The 17,361-nt window shown below is 37.1% G+C and overlaps 1 protein-coding gene across 1 annotated transcript; it reads right to left on the reverse strand.

Annotated features, from left to right (window-relative positions):
• Positions 1 to 4,261: 4,261 nt before the first annotated feature.
• LOC147496622 (ACT domain-containing protein ACR4-like) lies at positions 4,262 to 7,505 on the reverse strand. Its single transcript, XM_086559574.1, has 7 exons — positions 7,241 to 7,505; positions 7,009 to 7,054; positions 6,801 to 6,915; positions 6,642 to 6,709; positions 5,805 to 6,407; positions 5,303 to 5,407; positions 4,262 to 5,214 (listed from the first exon to the last, which is right to left on the reverse strand). Exons 1-7 carry the CDS (start codon positions 7,312 to 7,314, stop codon positions 4,876 to 4,878), a joined length of 1,350 nt encoding a protein of 449 aa, XP_086415700.1. The 5' UTR covers positions 7,315 to 7,505; the 3' UTR covers positions 4,262 to 4,875.
• Between the last annotated feature and the right edge of the window lie 9,856 nt (positions 7,506 to 17,361).

A 17,361-nucleotide genomic window follows, 5' to 3' on the forward strand; every position in this document is an offset into this window, starting at 1 on the left:
CTTCATCTTCATCTAAATCTAAATCTAAATCTATATCTACATCTACATCTACATCTACATCACTCAGAACTGTTTGCTTTCTTCTCTTTTGATTTCCTAACTCTACACCACTTACTACATTACTGGGATCATCCGCTTTCCGATCCCCTCTACGGACTGATGCCGAGGTAGTTGTTGCCCTTTCTCTCTTTTTCTCAGGCTCCTCGCGACCCGAACTACTACTCCCCCCACCTAACAACTTCTTAGCACTCGTGAAAACACTTTTTGCTACATTCTTCACATTCACATTCTTTGTTCGAGGCATTGCTACAAAATAAATAGGAGTTAAAAATAAGACATTCAACTAATTCAAATTGTTTATTAACAAGCAAATTCACAACTTCTAATAGTAGGAAGGTGAGAGACGCAACCCCATAGTCTACATTTTCAACTACAGATAATATGCTCTAAAATCTAAATCGCTACTTTTTTTTTTCCAGTTTCCAGCCAAATGGTCCACGTAACAGCATATAACTATACTCAACAATCATCCGCATCGGTGGTTCAATCAAGCAAGGTAGTAAAACACTCTAAGAACCTCACTGATATTAAGTTATAACCTACAACTAAAGTTCCTCCAAGAAGCATAGCTCTTCTTAGCATAGTCTACTATCTTAATATCTTATAAGTCCTACCAGTAGAGGAAAACACAAACAAACGAGAAGTTATGGCCAGAGTCGTTAGGGTAGCTCATGTGGCATAATTGTATTCAGAAGTTCGTCAATGACATACAACTATACAAGTATCAATGCAAGAAGCCAAGAACTATACAATTAAAAACGAGAAGGGAAACTAATTATTCACAAGTTAACGGCTAAAAACCTAGAAGTAGAACTCATATCCGTCGATGAATTTTTTTAATTTTTATAGTTAACTTTATCTATACCATAACATCCTCAAATTTGCCGTTTAAAGAAGTGTTCATGATTGTTGACCATCATGAATATGTAATACCCATCCAACATAAAGCGAATCAAGAAGACTCCAACATTGTTTCAAACTTTCAATCGTAGAAGGTGATTAGACAAGTTCTCTCAAAGGGAGTGAAAATTTGAAACTGAGCAGAGTCACTCGAAACCACTGCTAGGAGAGTAGGAGGTAGGCATTGGATACAGTTTGAGCCTTTGAAAATAGCTGACCATTACTGAGGTGCTCTGGGTCTTAGACTCAGTGCCTTACCTTACTCATTCAGGGTTTTCTAGGGATGATTTGCAATGATAAAGAGCACTATTCTAGAATAAGGAGATTTTGTTTAGAAAATAATTGTCCATACGCAAGCCTAGCTTTTGAGAACAATTCAAGCAAAAATGAGTGTAAGTGCTAGATTAGCCCGGTAAAACCAATACAAGATGACCAAACACCATTTCTACTCAGGCACGCGAGTAAAGTAAGATACTGTTGGGCTCACCAAATATTTATCGACAAAAGTCACAAAACCTAAACCAATTGATTATAGTTGAGACTTGAGAGTAAACTGAAAAACAATCACGGAAGAACAAGAAGAAAGAATATTGAACTGGAAGGTTAATCAATATCTTAAGTTGGTACCATCCATTACGGCTAGTTGGCTACTGGGCATGACATATTTCTTTATCTGGATCCTACATAAACATGTACAGCAAAAATACCTAATATAAAGTGCCTCCTGACTAAATGTCTCACGGTGACTTTTAAGCGTACACTCATTTTTACCACTCATAAAGTCCAGAGTCCAGACAGTACATGACAAATGGACCATGGATCACATTTTCATACTTTACATAGAAGAGGAATAAGATTCCCCATGTGGGAACTATGAGATCCTCCAGCACACTAGTTCCTTAAGGGTTGTGAATTTGTGACGGATTGGTGGTAAATGACTTAGAATTGAATAATCCACCACAAAAATTCTCTGAATAGGTGAAACTATTCACGCAGAAAACAAGCACTCGAACAATGCACAAAGATAAAAACATGGTGCATGAGTTCACTGACCTTTTAGCAACATACATCAAAAGCATGAACAGACTGACACAGTTAACTAAGATCACCACTTCGATCTCTTTTATTTGAAACCTCAAAGAAACCCAACTGAAATACGAGGAACACCTTCAATTGACTTTTCCAAATAAAAAAAGTTGTTCGAGAAACCTTTTATTTTGTGATCAACACCCTAAAAGTCTAAAACATAGGTGAGTATGAAAGCCAAAAAGTAGTGAATGCATGAAAATGATTCTTCATATTGCACCTGATATTCTCATATACTATGATAATAATGTCACCAAAACTGTACGCCTAGGTAAATATACTACTTGTTACATGTATAAAACTTCTGAGTTGAGTATTTTATGGTTATGGTTGGACTTTTTGTGTAGAATAACAAGTCTATGGGTTAGGGTTACAGTCCTTTGGGAAAACAGAGATTCAATAATATTGTATTCTTTTATAAGGGTTGTATACTTATAGCTGAAGTTAATGTATACAAGATCTAAAAAGATGGATAAATCGACTTTACGTGTATTCATTTGCTATATGCTAAATGGAAATTCAGAACTGTGGATCTAGTGAAGTACATTTAACAATCCGTCATGTTTTCTATCATCTTATTTTTTTTCGATAAAAATAAAAATACGAATACTCAACATTATAATGTCAACATACACACACCATTCTTATGGTCTCTTAAATAATCAAATAATGAACATGGCTATGCAAACAACATTTTAATTTCTCTAATGAAAGTGGTAATTGAGTGGCTTACTTCGATTCGATTCAGCGACGTAAATCGAGAAAACCTTATTAGAAGAAATAAAAATTAAAAAAAACTAATGTTAGAAGCAAATGAAATTAGTAATTGAAAAAGCAAATGAAATGAGTATTGATAATACCAAAAAAAGATCGAGATAACATCAGATCGGGTTAGTGCTAAAATGTTTTAAATGTATTGTGTGACATATAAAATGGTATAATTATGATCAAGACTATGGTCTGAACCCCATATACACAATTGATACGTAAGAACTCGAAGGAATCGGTACCAAATAAATCTAAAATGTTTGAGCTCAAAGGAATCTAGTTGAAACTTACCGATAAAAAAAAAAGGAATCTAGTTGATCGAGATCGAGATCGAGATGGTGGGTTTGATCGAGATCGAGATCGTGGGTTTGATTTTGGTGAGAGAAATTTGATTTTGGTGAGAGAAATCGCGAAGAGGGTTTGAAGGTAAAGGTGGTAGCCGGTTTTCCGGTTTCTGGGATATTTGGTTGGGTGGTGTACGAGTCCAAGTTGTGCCCAACACAATGGGCAGATCCCGGCCCAACTCGGGGTCTGCCCAACACAAATTGGAGTCTGGCAGTAACAGGACCCAAAATTATATATCCACCAATATATCAACATAACCAATATATATTGGTTGGGGAGAGAGAGGGGGGGAGGGGGCGATATATATCTCCGCCATCCAAATATTTGGCCTTGCCCTATACTATTCAATATGGATTGAAATACATATGAAGTATACATCTTTCGACAAAAAAAAAGTATACGTCTCAAAATTAATGTTAAGTTCGATTCTTCTGAATATGTACGCGACTGCAGAATTTTGGTAATTTTCACACTTTTTTAAGACACAACGAATAGTCTTCACCCTGGGCCCTGGCAGCCTGGCTGGGCAGTGAACTGGTCAAATTCATCGTTTAACGGTTTTGATAGGCGCAAAACAGAAGGCACTGTGCTTCTCTCAATAATTAATGACACGTGTCAGGCTCACGTAGTTGTCGGCACTGGTATCGAAAAAAGCAAAGAATGAAGCCCTGAAAATATCTAAAACACGTGACGTTTGCATCCATTGAGTTCCGTGATTGTCTCTTCTATCTCTCTTGAGCCGTCAATTCTTCATTCTGCTTGTTGACTTCTTTAAACAAGTAAAATTAGTTGGACAATAAAACAACTCAACAGGCTCATTTTTTCAGGTACATTTCCTATTTTCCCTAATACATTCCAAAGGACAATATAGTGTTTTCCCTAAAAATTCCCTAACGATTATTTATCTCTACTACTTATAAGTGGCCTGGCCTGGTTGAATTAACCACCTGAGCTGAGCTGTTCTCAGCTCTAACTTTGCATAGTTTTTTGACACATCACATATTAAGCCATTTGAGCCACCAAAAACTATTATTCTTTCTAGCCAGATCTAATAGTTTGACACATTCTCATGTTAGCCATTTGAACCACAAAAACCAAAACAAAAGTCAATAACCACACATGTTGTTCTATTTTGTTTTAGAGAGAGAGGCCGTACTACAAATAAAATAAGAGAGAAAAACCCTACCATTAATCATACACACACATGATTACATAAGATACCCACGCATCTCACATGGTGAGAACTGAATTTCTCACCATGTGAGTTGAACTGAATTTCCGCATGCATTTGTGTACACCAATAACACCATATAGTCTCACCCTTGGACCCTGACCCTTGTCGTTGGTGCCACGAGCTTCAGCATTACCTCCTTCAACGCACAGTAAGAGCAGCTATTGCACACATGATACAGCCCTCCTCTAAGTATGTTCATCCCAGTGTGAGGACATTGATCTAGCCAAACAGAAGCAGAAGACTGCTTGCTTATCTGTATTTACAGTTTGACCAGGCCGACACCTACAATCATTAAGGCAATGTACATTACATATATGTATTCTCAAGCCTAATCTGAGAATCAACAGGTAGTTGAATCAGTGGGAACTGTATCTTCATCCAACCACTAGTCACATGGTTGAAGAATCCGCTTCTTGATCAGCAGCAGTTCCACAAACATAAACTGTTGGGTCACCGTCAACCTTGTTGTCGTGATAACATTCTTAGGAGTATGATCTAATTAATCCCAAGTTGTAGAGTAACTTCTCCGATCTAGATCGGAAGAGATTGCCAAAGGAGAATTTGTTATTTTCCTTTTCAGCTGAGTATGTATCATGCTTCACACGAAGTACTGTCTGGCCAATGTCACACCGCACTGCCTCAATGGTATCACTCTTTACTGGATTTCCTGATGCATCAGTAACATAAAACACATTCACAGCTTGGGATCCCCTGGTTGTGACCTCTGCTCGAATGACTGATAGCCCGTTTTCTCGAAATATACGAGTTACATCAGATAGTAGCCCAACTCGATCTTCACTACAGAGCTCAAGTCTTATTCCCTGGAATAAATAGTCAACATGAAAACATCAGGGTAAGCATCAGATTAGGATAGAAGGCAAGAAAAATCAACATTCCTAATGATTATACCTCGGATGTTCTCCTCTGAATAGCAGCTTCTAAACATCGGATCACACGTTGCCTTTCTGCATCTGAACTGATTGTGCATCCATCCAAGTGCCTGATGTAAAATTCCTGTTACAAGGAAAAGGAGACAGAATGGACAATATAATAAGTATGTTTCTAGTGGAGGAAATCAAATAGCCAATTATTCAGATCTGCTGATAACACTACGGAAATCATATGAAGCTTAGAGGTGAGCAAGCAGTTAGAACAATTCTGATACATTTACAAGCTAAAAATCCTGGCAGAAAAGGCAGATGTAATTCAAAGATGAAGACATTAGTTACGTTAAGATTAAGATAATTTTATCTGCAATTAACTAAGGGCGGGACAAAAGACAGCGTAAATGCAGTATGGACCACTCAACATGGATTGGGAACTCATATATATCACATTCTAGGTTCTAACTTTAACCTATTCAAATGAATTAGAATCTAATGGAACTACAAGTTGGCAATAGGAAACAAACCTGATAAGCTTCTGGTCCTTCAACCACGACAGTTGCATGGAAGACCACATATTGCATATCTGTTAAAGTACACACAGTATCAAAGAGTAGCTTGGGTCGGTCTCGACACCTCATATTCACAACAGTATACCCCTTATCAGCAATGTTCTCAAGAGTCACCAAGGGCTTGCTTCTATCACTCACAGACGGCACATCATCATCATCACACCACTCATAATCACGATCAGCATACATCATTTGATGGAGCCTCCTTTCTGTATGAGTTCCTCCAGTAGTAACTGCAGTATTAGCATACCGTTTATCCCTATTTCCTTTAAGAACATAACGAAGGAGTTTTTTGATATTCGAGAGGCGGTCATTATCATCAATAGGAGATCCAGTGGTATCATCAGTGATGTAGACAACAGAGGCCATTCTTGAATTGTGGGTCCACACCTCAGCAGCTCCAACATTGCATTTTAGATCGACAAGAACAGCAAAGATCTCTGAAAGTAAGCCTGGTCTGTCTCTTCCAGTCAATTCAATTGTTGTATGTTCCGCAGCAGCCTGGACACCCACGGACCTTCTCAATGACCAAAGGCTACACACTCTTGACCCCAGTGTCTGCAACAGTTCAAATAATCACCAAATCACAAAGACTTCCCAAGTGCCATAACTATTGTCCCAAGAGCACAGTAGATTTTCTTTGTACATCCAAATATAAAATCTAAAAGTAAATAGGAATATAACAATAAAACTGCAAAAGCTAATGAAACACTACTAGTTTTTTCGATACAAATTCTTACCAACTGCTTAAAGCCCAATGGACATAGATACTGTCTCAACTCTCAAGCATACCTGTTCGATGTGTTCGGTTAATTCACCATCTGGTAGCTTATTCCCATCTTGGTCTACAACATGGAAAACTGCACATAACAAAGTTTCATTGAGGAAAATGAAACAATGGTATGCGTTAACACTTTCGTAACCTATGATTCAAAATTCCAAGAACCTTACCATCCATAAACCATTCACCATCTGATGAAATGTAAGCCTTAATAATGGTCAGGTTCAAATCAGTCAGAATCTGCACCACTTCTAACAAACTCCCATGCTTATTAGCACTATCAACCTGCCACATTTTTTTTAATAAAAAACGTCCATTACTCAAAACATACATAAACAAGAAGAATCAAATCACTATGTTAAACAAATGACATGGTACCTTGATTAAAGTTGCTTTCCTGTTTAAAGTATTATCAATTGTAACCCTGCAAAAATCCAAAAAACTAAGCTCTTAAACTTCAACAACTTCAACAACAGATAAATTCTCATAAATGAGGATTACCCTTTTCAAATCAAGAAATACCCATACAAAATTATATCAGTATCAAGAAACCAATCCAAAAAAAAAAAAAAAAAAAAATCTAAAACAATATCAGAAAGAAGTAAAGAACCTTGGTGGATTCATTCTAATGGCAAGCTTCTCAAACTCTTCATCAACGTCAAGAGATGGTGACCAGTAATCCATTGTAGAAGAGATAAGAGAGAGATAAGGATGGAAATGGGAAAATTATAGTTTTGAGCTCTTTCCTCAACTTTTTCTGTCTGTTCTCTCTGTAATTTGAGTCTCTCTGTTTTTGTTGTTTGTTCGTGTGTCTAAATTTGGTTAAGTGTGCAGGTGGTCTGGTGGCTGATGACGTGGTTGCTCTTTGGCTGACTGAAGAGTTCTGTTTGTTGGGATGCTGACAAAAAAAACAAAAAAGTGAGCCATCCTAGTAAGCAACGCACTAATGAGTTGACAAACAGCGAATCATGTGCAACTCTTAACAAATGCTACCAATGATTGTCCACGACCACGTTTAGATTCTAGATTCCACAATAGAGCAAATATCGGCAGTTGTACTGTTTTACTGTCATAGATAATACGGTTACCAGCAGTTGTACTGATATATTTTAAAAGTATTGTCAAAAAGAGACATAAAATACCATGGTATATATATATATATATATATATATATATATATATATATATATATATTTTTTTTTTTTTTTTTTTTTCGATAATATTTCATATATATTATATAAACTAAATATGAAGTACATCTGTGTTCTGAAAGAGAAATGGAGGAGGCAAATGTTCGCAGATGCCCATTTTGCCAAAATATGGGCCTCCCCATTAGAAGTTCTAGGGATCCATTTACATATAAACTTACTAAAACTAATACTAAGATTTTGAATAGACAGCAAAATTGGGTGGCAGTTCTAATCTTTAGGGGATGAGCCTCTTGTGACAGCAGCAACTAGGGATTGATTATCACCTTGAATCTGGACTTCTGACAACCCCAGCCTATTGGCGAGTTTTAATGCCACTTAGAAGAGAATTCTCAAGTGTTCAAAGACTAGTTGCATGAAACCTTGAATAAGGAGCAGCTATCATGAGTCCTTCCTCAGAGTAACAACAAGCTCCAGCTGCAGCAGACTTCAACAACCTATTATAAGATGCATCAAACATAATCTTAGGCCATACCTCAATATAATTATCATTAACAGTATCAGGACTCATATTATGGTATGAAGATTCGACATCATCAAAAGCTTTAATGCAAGAAAGCCATTGTCGCAGAGAATCCTTCCAAATGGCCTGACTAGATATGACAATCCCTTCCATTCTTACTTTATTCCTGTGGCACCAAATATTATAAAGCAAATAACAGCATAACAAGATTTCATGTCTCTTATCCTCCCCTTGGCAGTAAAACCTCTCCAAAAGAAGATCAATAAGCTCTCTACAATTGTTAACATTGAGATTATCCATTCTAACAGAAGTTTGAGATCCAAACCAGACCATTCTGACCCATTCACATTGTACAAACAAGTGAAAATCTGTTTCTAAACCTTAAACCTTTCCCACAGAAAACATAGGATGCATCCCCTTTAAACTTTCTTTTCATCAGACATTCCCCAGTAGGAAGACTATATCTATAAACTTTCCAGAGAACATTTGTATCTTTGCTTCAACCTTTAGGCTCCATATTCTCTTCAGGGTTAGAGGGTTCAGAGAGGAGCTCTGACCAAGATCGTCTACCAGACATAATAGATAATGGGCAGACTTAACAGAAAATTCTCCTTTTTTTGTACCCATCCAAATAATCCTATCCCTTGTGACATCTGGTCTAATGGTGATAGAGGTGATGAGGTTTTGAATTGGGCGAGGAAATAATTCTCCTACCCTATTTAAATCCCAAGAGTCTGATCCTGGAATGATTTGGTGATTGACCTTTCCATCTAGGAGATTAGGCTTATAGTGATGGTCCAAAAGAAGGAAAGATTTGTTGTTCAAGGAGAGCCATGGATCAGTAAGGATGGATATATCTGATCCATCTCCCACTGCCCAGAGAGAGGTCATGGATAAATTGGAGCTGTTTACAAATCCCCCTCCAGAAAAAGGAGCAATCCCTTGGTAATTGATAAACATCTTTATGTTGCCACCACTTCATATAGACTGACTTAAAAAAGCAAGCCCAAGAAGAAGTTTTATCTGAGAAAAGTCTCCACATATGTTTTGCCAAAAGGGCTGAATTCATATTTTTTGAGAACCTAAAACCAAGTCCTCCCATGGATTTAAGATTAGTTATCTTATCCCAACTCAGAGTGTGATAAGCCTTAGACTTTGTGGTTCCATGCCACCAGAAATCTCTAGTCATCTTGTCAAGCTGGTCATAAGTCTTAAGGGGTAATCTGTATGTGCTCATTGCATATATAGGAATAGCTTGAGCAACAGATTTAATAAGCACTGATCTTCCCACTTGTGATAAAATCTTTGCCTTCCAACCAGCCATTTTCTTCTGAACTTTATCAATAAGGTAATCAAAACACACACTCTTCTTTCCGGAGATTAGGATGGGAACTCCAAGGTATTTTTCTTGTTCATCAAAAGCCCTGACCTTCCAGAGTTTTCTAAGCATCTTTTTGTGTTTGGAGTGGACATTGGAGCTAAAGAAAATACTGGACTTGTTCCAGTTAATGGCATGACTAGAAACTTGACAATATTTGGCAAGAATATTCTTCATATTATCAGATTCTTCCAAAGTTACCTTGCAGAAGATAATCAGGTCGTCTGCATAGAGAAAATGAGAAATAGGAAGGGTTTGAGGCCTCAGCTTGATGCCATGGATGTATTTTTTATTTTCTGCCTGAGCCAACAGTTTTGAAATGGCTTCTGAGGCAAGGATAAATAAGTAGGGGGACAAAGGATCCCCTTGCCTAATGCCTTTAAAAGGGTAGACTTTTGAAAGGGGGGATCCATTTAGCAGAACATTGTAAGAGACTGTGGAGATGCATTTCTTGATCATCATCCTCCACTTATCACAGAAACCCAGATGTTGGAAAATATCATCAATAAAATTCCATTCCAATCTATCAAAAGCTTTTGCCATATCGAGCTTAACTGCCATCCAGCCCTGCTTCTTTTTTTTCATCTTCCTCATATTATGAAAGATTTCACTAGCCATGCTAGTATTGTCTCCAATGGATCTGCCTTTGATGAAAGCCCCTTGAAAGGGGGATATGATTTTGTGGAGAAGAGGTTTCAATCTATTTGCTAGAATCTTTGAAATAATCTTGTAGCTGAAGTTACCTAGGCTTATAGGCCTAAATTTGGATATATGATCAAGGCTGATGATTTTTGGGATTAAAGTGATGAAAGTTTCGTTTAGTGGGGATGGGAGATCCCCATTGATGAAAAAATTTTGTACTGCTAGGATGACAGTATGAGAGATGATGTCCCAATACTGTTTGTAGAAAATACCTGGAATCCATCTGGTCCAGGTGACTTGAGACTGCCAAATTTCTTGACAACACTCCAAACTTCCGAAGGGGTTGGTGTTCTAGTGAGTAAACTGTTTTCATTTTGAGTTATAATGGGGTTGAAAAGATTTTGGATATCTGGGTCAGGATTTGGGTTATCTGTACTGAAAAGGGTTGTGAAATAAGAGTTAATAGTTTCTCCAATATCTTTCCTACCCTTCATTATCATCCATGATTTTAGTGATATGATTCTTTCTTCTTCTGAAAACAGTCGAGAGGTGAAAGAATTTGGTATTTCTCCCACCCTCTTTAGCCCAGTTAAAACATGCCTTTTGCTGCCAAAAACTCTCTTCTTTCTCCATAAGGCTCTCAAGCTCAAGCCTTAGATTTTCAGCATTATGATAATTTTCCTTAGAATGATCCCTCATGAGACATTTCTCTAGTTCTTCTTTTGTCTTGCTGATTTTTTGAAAAATATTCCCAAAGACCTCCTTATTCCAAACAACAAGATATTTTTTTTGTGTTTTGGAGTTTCCTAGATAAAGTACCATCACTCCACTGATACTCCTGATTCCAAGCATTATCTATGACACCTCTACAAGATGGATCATCACACCACATTTTGAAAAAGCGAAAAGGCTTTGGTGGATAAGGGTCGACATGATTTAAGTTGATGATGAGAGATAAGTGGTCTGAAGATGAGTTTACAAGGGTTCTAACATTTACCTGAGGAAAAAGAGTAATCCAGGGTGTAGAAGCCACAACCCTATCTAGCCTTTCAAGAATATGGCTATTGAATGATCTACGGCTACTCCAAGTAAATCTAGGACCTTTAGACCCAAGGTCAAACAGACCAAGGTCATTAAGAAACTCATTAAAATCAATCATACTCTTTGTAATCTGAGAATTGCCCCCAATCTTTTCATCAGGGGAACTGATAGCATTAAAATCCCCGAATAACAACCAGGGTCCAGGGAAAAGGGGTGCAAAAGATCGAATCTCATCCCAGACCCTTTTCCTTCAATGGGAGGAAGGCTCCCCATACACAAACGTAAAAAACCATGCAGAATTTGAACCTAGGTTATGAATTTTACATGAGATATGATTTGGAGTTGCTCCCAAAATCTCCAAATTGCATCCATCCTTCCATATCATTGCAAGACCACCTTTCAAACCCACAGCTGGTACAAAACAACTATCCCTAAACTTTATAGCCTTTAGGACTTCTACCATACGATCATCTTGTGCTTTTGTTTATGATAGACATAATACATCCGGCTCATGTTCTTAGACGAGGTCCATTAGATTCCAAACAGTTGTGGCGGTACCCATGCCACGACAGTTCCATGACATCATTAAAATGTCTGCAATGGCTGATATGGGACAACCATCGCATTGAACCCAGCAGCAGCATTATCATCTTCACTCACCTCTGTATCCTTCTTATCATCCTCTTTAGTGTTACTTCCTGACTTATTTTTTCCACATCCAATATCCTTTTGTCCTTCTGCATCCTCCAAATTACTGAAATATCGATCCTCTTCATCCGCAAATACTTTGACAACCATCTCCTCATCCTTATCCTCTTTATTATCCATGATAGCTACTTCTGCCTTTGTGCATGTATTATCTTTGTCGCTTCCTTCAGGATATTCAATTTCAGCAACGATATCTGTCATATCACTTTATAGAAATTCAAATTCAGTAGGATGGATTTGGTTGAGGGGTACTTCTAGACCAACTACATCAGTATTTCCTTCTGCATTCATTTCCCCTGTAAAATTAGCTTATGTCTCCAAGATTCCCATATTTTGCTCTACACCAGTGAAAGGGATAACCTCATCATTTGCGAGGTTAATGATAACAGCATCTTCTGGTGGTTGTTGAACTCTCCCTTGAGCTCTAGTCTTTCTAATTTCCAGAGTTCTTTTCATGGATTTCAGCTTGGTTATTTCCTGATACCTTTTTTGCCTGAAACGTAAATACCTTTCTTCCCTATCTAAGTTACTCATTCTCTGGTTGTTTTGGTTTGAAAGAGTTATGGGTTCTTTTTGATTTTTTTGTTTTTCTGTAGAGAGATATTGTGAAGGATTGTTGTTTGTGTAGGAGACTGTGGAGGTGAAAGAGAAGTCAGCACATTGGTTATTGTTCCCACCATTTTTCTAACTAGTGATATTTGTTTGAATAGTGATGGGTTCGGGTTGTTTTGGTATGGGTTGGATGGTTTGATTCTGATTGCTTGGTATGGCCTCATTTATCATCGATATGAGATGATTACACTGGTCCGATGAGTTTTGGATTGATATGGGGCCTTGTAGTGGGTTTGGGTTATCTTGGGGGGTTGGGCTTTGTTGAGGAGTAGGCCCATATTGGTGATTTGATTTTTGTAAGAAAGATGTTACTTGGTTACCCCCTGAAATGGGTAAAACTTGGAGGGCACGTTGATGCAGGCCAGCCCTGTATCCGATTCACTGTGTAGTGGTCCTTGATTCTCTTTTTCCACCACTGAGCCACTTTGGAGTGGTCCTTGATTGACACGTGCCCAAACCTTGGCAGCTGGGATAACGTATGCTTCAACTTGACAAGAGTTTTTCCCCGTCGTGCTAACCTGCACTGAAAGTGATGCACTCATTGATTCTCCCTTCCTTCTTTCTGAGCTATTCAGCCGGCCTTGAAATTGCCCTATAACTCTGGATGAATTTGAGAACAAGAAAGGAATAGATTTCTTCCCATGATTATAGTCTAGATCCCTCTCCAGAAGACGATTTTTCGAAGAATAGTCCTTATGTCCATGACCAATCATACCACAAAAATAGCAGAAGATAGGTAGATGTTCATATTGGACCTTCCCAATCACTGGTTTCGGGTAACCTGTATTCAGCTTAACTTGTTTTGCTAGTTGCTTCCTTATATCCACAAGAACTTTAATCCTGACAGCAGGAGACCGGATCTGATGGAAACATTCCCTATCTACTTCAATAAAATTCCCAATAGCATTACCAATGATTTCCAGATCTTCTTCACGTTTGTGCCTTTCTATTGGTAACCCAGCTACTTGTATCCAAAAAGGCACTAGATGAAACTTGATGTCCTCTACATCTTTGTTTGGTTCCCATTTCTTAACTGAAAAAACATATCCTTGGACTTCCCACGGTCCATTGTTAACAACATGTTCTAGATCCTTGGTGTTTGTGAACATAATAGTAAAGGTTCCATTAGACAGGGTATTAATATGAAACTTACCAGAAGTACACCATTGGTTCTGGAGATCCAGGGCAATGGTATTGAGCGAGATCCATCTTTTGCTATAAAACTTGGCTATAGCCGTAAGTTCCTATTCCTTCATAGTTTCCTCACTTAGTTTGTTCAGATCAGCTTCCACTGGTATTTGTGAAAATATGAGTTTTTCTAATAACTCATCCTGGAGATCTTCCATAACTTGTTTAGTTCTCAGGTCATGTGGGGTTGCTTCTTCCCTTTCCATCAGAAGAAAACTTTGGGTTGACACTTAGATTTGAGACTTGATTTAGATTTGTAGATGGAGGTTTGCTGATGGGTAGTTGTTTGAGAGTTGTTTAGATGTTGTTGTTTGATTTAGATGAGATTGTTTACTTTAAAAGTTTATTAGGTTTTGGTATTAAAGGGTTGCTCTGCTTTGCTGCAGAGCCAATTTAATACCATGATATATATTATAGTTTTGGTACTAGCAAAAAAAACTGGTTGATGTCTCGATTTATTGCAGAATTTTGTACTATGAAATATCAAGTTAAAATTTTGGTTATGGAATTGTTGAAATTTCGATAAATGAAACTCTTGTCTATGCTTCCAACTTCTGAGTACAAATGTATGTAGCTTAGAGCAAGTCCAATAGAGAGCTGTTATAGTACCATCACTTTGGATTTTTAGCATTTTTGGTTGCAACTAAATTTGAGATAAAAAAACTCAAAATCAGTTCCAATTGAGACATTGAAGATAGAGGTGCTAAAATGATATAAACAACATAGATTCTGCTGTCTGTCCATTAGTTGCAAACTTAAGTTGATTTTTTTTTGACAAACGACACATTTTCTATAGTACATCGAAATTTAACACACGGACGACAGAAACTGTATCGTTTGTCTCCCGAAACTTATTATAGCACATGTTAGACAAAACTACAAATTTGAATGGATTTATCACACCAGCGAAATTTAAAAGCCTTCTAGTAGTTCCATTAGAATGACATTTTGATTTTTGGGGTACTATATGACCTTTAGCAGTCCATATAACACATTGGACTTGCTTTTATAGCTTGACACATCTACTACTAAAAATGATGCTTAGTGACAACTTCATTGCTTTTGTCTTAGAATCTAAGGATCAAGAAGAAGCTTTAATGGATAGCGATTAATAGTCGGTTGAATCATATTATAACAAAAAGTTTTGATGCGTTTGTCCTTGAAGTCTACTGTCTACCTACATCTACATTCTACAGTAGTGTGAAAGCATGTGTGTTGTGTGGACTTGGAGGCGTGAGGCAAAATTAATTTCGAGCAGTATGCATACAACCCCTAACTGTATTGTTGTTCATGAGCATTCCTCTAATAAAAATGGTAAAAAGAGTGAAATAGTGGATTCTCTTTTGGGCTTCTGCGCTCTGACATTTGTAGTGGCCACCTCAAGCATACCAGTCAGTTTTGGCACTACTCGACGAGTGAACTGGTTTAATGAGCAAATAATGAACAGTAACTTCTATAGATTTGCCAATTACTTTTACATGACTAAATATAATTGGATACTTGCTAAACTTTGGTAGATGTCGCAGGGAACATTCTTGGATCGGTCGAGCTTGTTATTTGATGTGTTGTTTTACCAAAAAACAGCTTGTATGTACTGTTAAGTGAAGTATTAGGGACTTATGGTCAGGATTGTTTCTGGCTCTCAAGCCCATTCATTTTCCAGAGATATGCTTAAAGTCTTAATCATATTTGTATGTAATTTTGAAGAATGATTGAATGAGAGCATCGCTTAAAGTCTTAATCATATTTGTATGTAATTTTGAAGAATGACTGAATGAGAGCACCTCTAGGTGGTAGTATTGATATCACCTCTTAATTTCTCTAAATTTGCTTCTAAAACTTGGAATTTCGCGGAAATTCAATTTTAGATGGAAACAAATTCGGTCTCATAATTTGTCTAGCCGCATTCTTGGAAGCAAATTTGGAATTTCGGATGCGGATGTGGCGCGACAGTGGTAATGATGCGCGCCATTGCAAATGTCGCCCCAATTTTTTTTTTTTGACTTTGATTAACACTCCGCACCATTACTAATGTAGTGCCATTGCCACTGTCGCGTGCTCCAACGGAAAAAAAACGGGCAAAAAACGGTTGGAATTCTACATCCATATATCTACACTCATTTCCTTATTCATTTTACATACACTCAACTCAAATATTCTTATCAAACAACTCAACCATTTCACATACAAAACTCTCAATGTCATAACCAAAACAAAGCAGAGGTCCAAGTTGGATAAATGAAGAAAATATTGTTCTTACTAGAGCGTGGATTGAGATTGGAGAAAATCCTATAGTAGAAAATGTTCAATCAAGACAAGTTTATTGTGAACGAATTATGGCTAAGATGAATGAAATTCAAGGTTTTAACTACAACCATAAGTGGAAGGGAGTCTCACAACGTTGGGCGATTCTTTTACCGTTCTTCAACAAATATCATGCTATACTAAAAAAGCTTGAAGAACAACTTCCAAGCGGATGGGAACGCGAAAACATTGTAAGATTCGTTTATACTTCATTTTTTTTTTATGTTTTTATTATATACTACTTGATATTGATTTTGTTTTTTGTTTTTTATTTTTTATAAATGTAGCTTACAGACACGGAAACAACTTATGCGGCTACTACTGGGAAACTATGGATATGACAAGATTGTTATAATCTAGTCAAACATACGCCAAAGTGGCAAAGAACTCAGTTACGTAACGAAACGCTTGCTCCAAGACCAAAAAAGAAAACAAGATCCGGAGATCTTGAAGGCTTCAATTCTTCACCATCAACCCCTTCAACCCCTCACTATAACCCTTCACCTTCACTGTACTAAGAATACGATCCTAGCAGTACCAAAGGTTTTTTAGAGAGATCAATTGGTAGGAAGTAGAGCAAAAAAATTGAGAAGAACAAGAAAATTGCTTTCACTGTCGAGGGTAATGTTGTATCCACTGTTAAAAATATGGATGAATTTCTTTAGGCTTTTAAAGAAAGCCGAAGACATAGAGAAGAGATTTTAGATGGGCAATTTCAAACTATGATAAAATTGAAGCAAGAGAAGACACAAAAAAAGTTATTTTTGAAGCAAGAAAAACTCCGTGTTAGAGAGGAGAAAAATGAGATTAGGTTGTTGGCAATGTCACTCGACAAACTCAATCCTCGTGCGCGAAGCGTTTTAGAGCTAAACGAGAAGCAACTGTAGCTAAATATGAAAAAAAAAGGCTGGATTAAGTAGTACAGATGAAGTTTCCAAGGACGAAGGAGCCAGTGATGAAGAAAATGATGATTGGCTTGATAACTAGAGTAACTCTAGTAGTATATAATAAGGGTGATATGTAATAATTATATTTTATTTATTTATTTTTATTTTATGTTTTTGCAATCATTTATTAGTTGTCGTTCTATTAATAAAAATTGTAATTCATTTGCTAAATCAAATTGATCAAAGGAAGTAAATTAGAACTTATCAAAATAATTAAATGAACAATTCTAAATCACACAA

Source organism: Coptis chinensis, chromosome 5, assembly GCF_015680905.1.
Source record: "Coptis chinensis isolate HL-2020 chromosome 5, ASM1568090v1, whole genome shotgun sequence".
Taxonomy (NCBI): Eukaryota; Viridiplantae; Streptophyta; class Magnoliopsida; order Ranunculales; family Ranunculaceae; genus Coptis; species Coptis chinensis.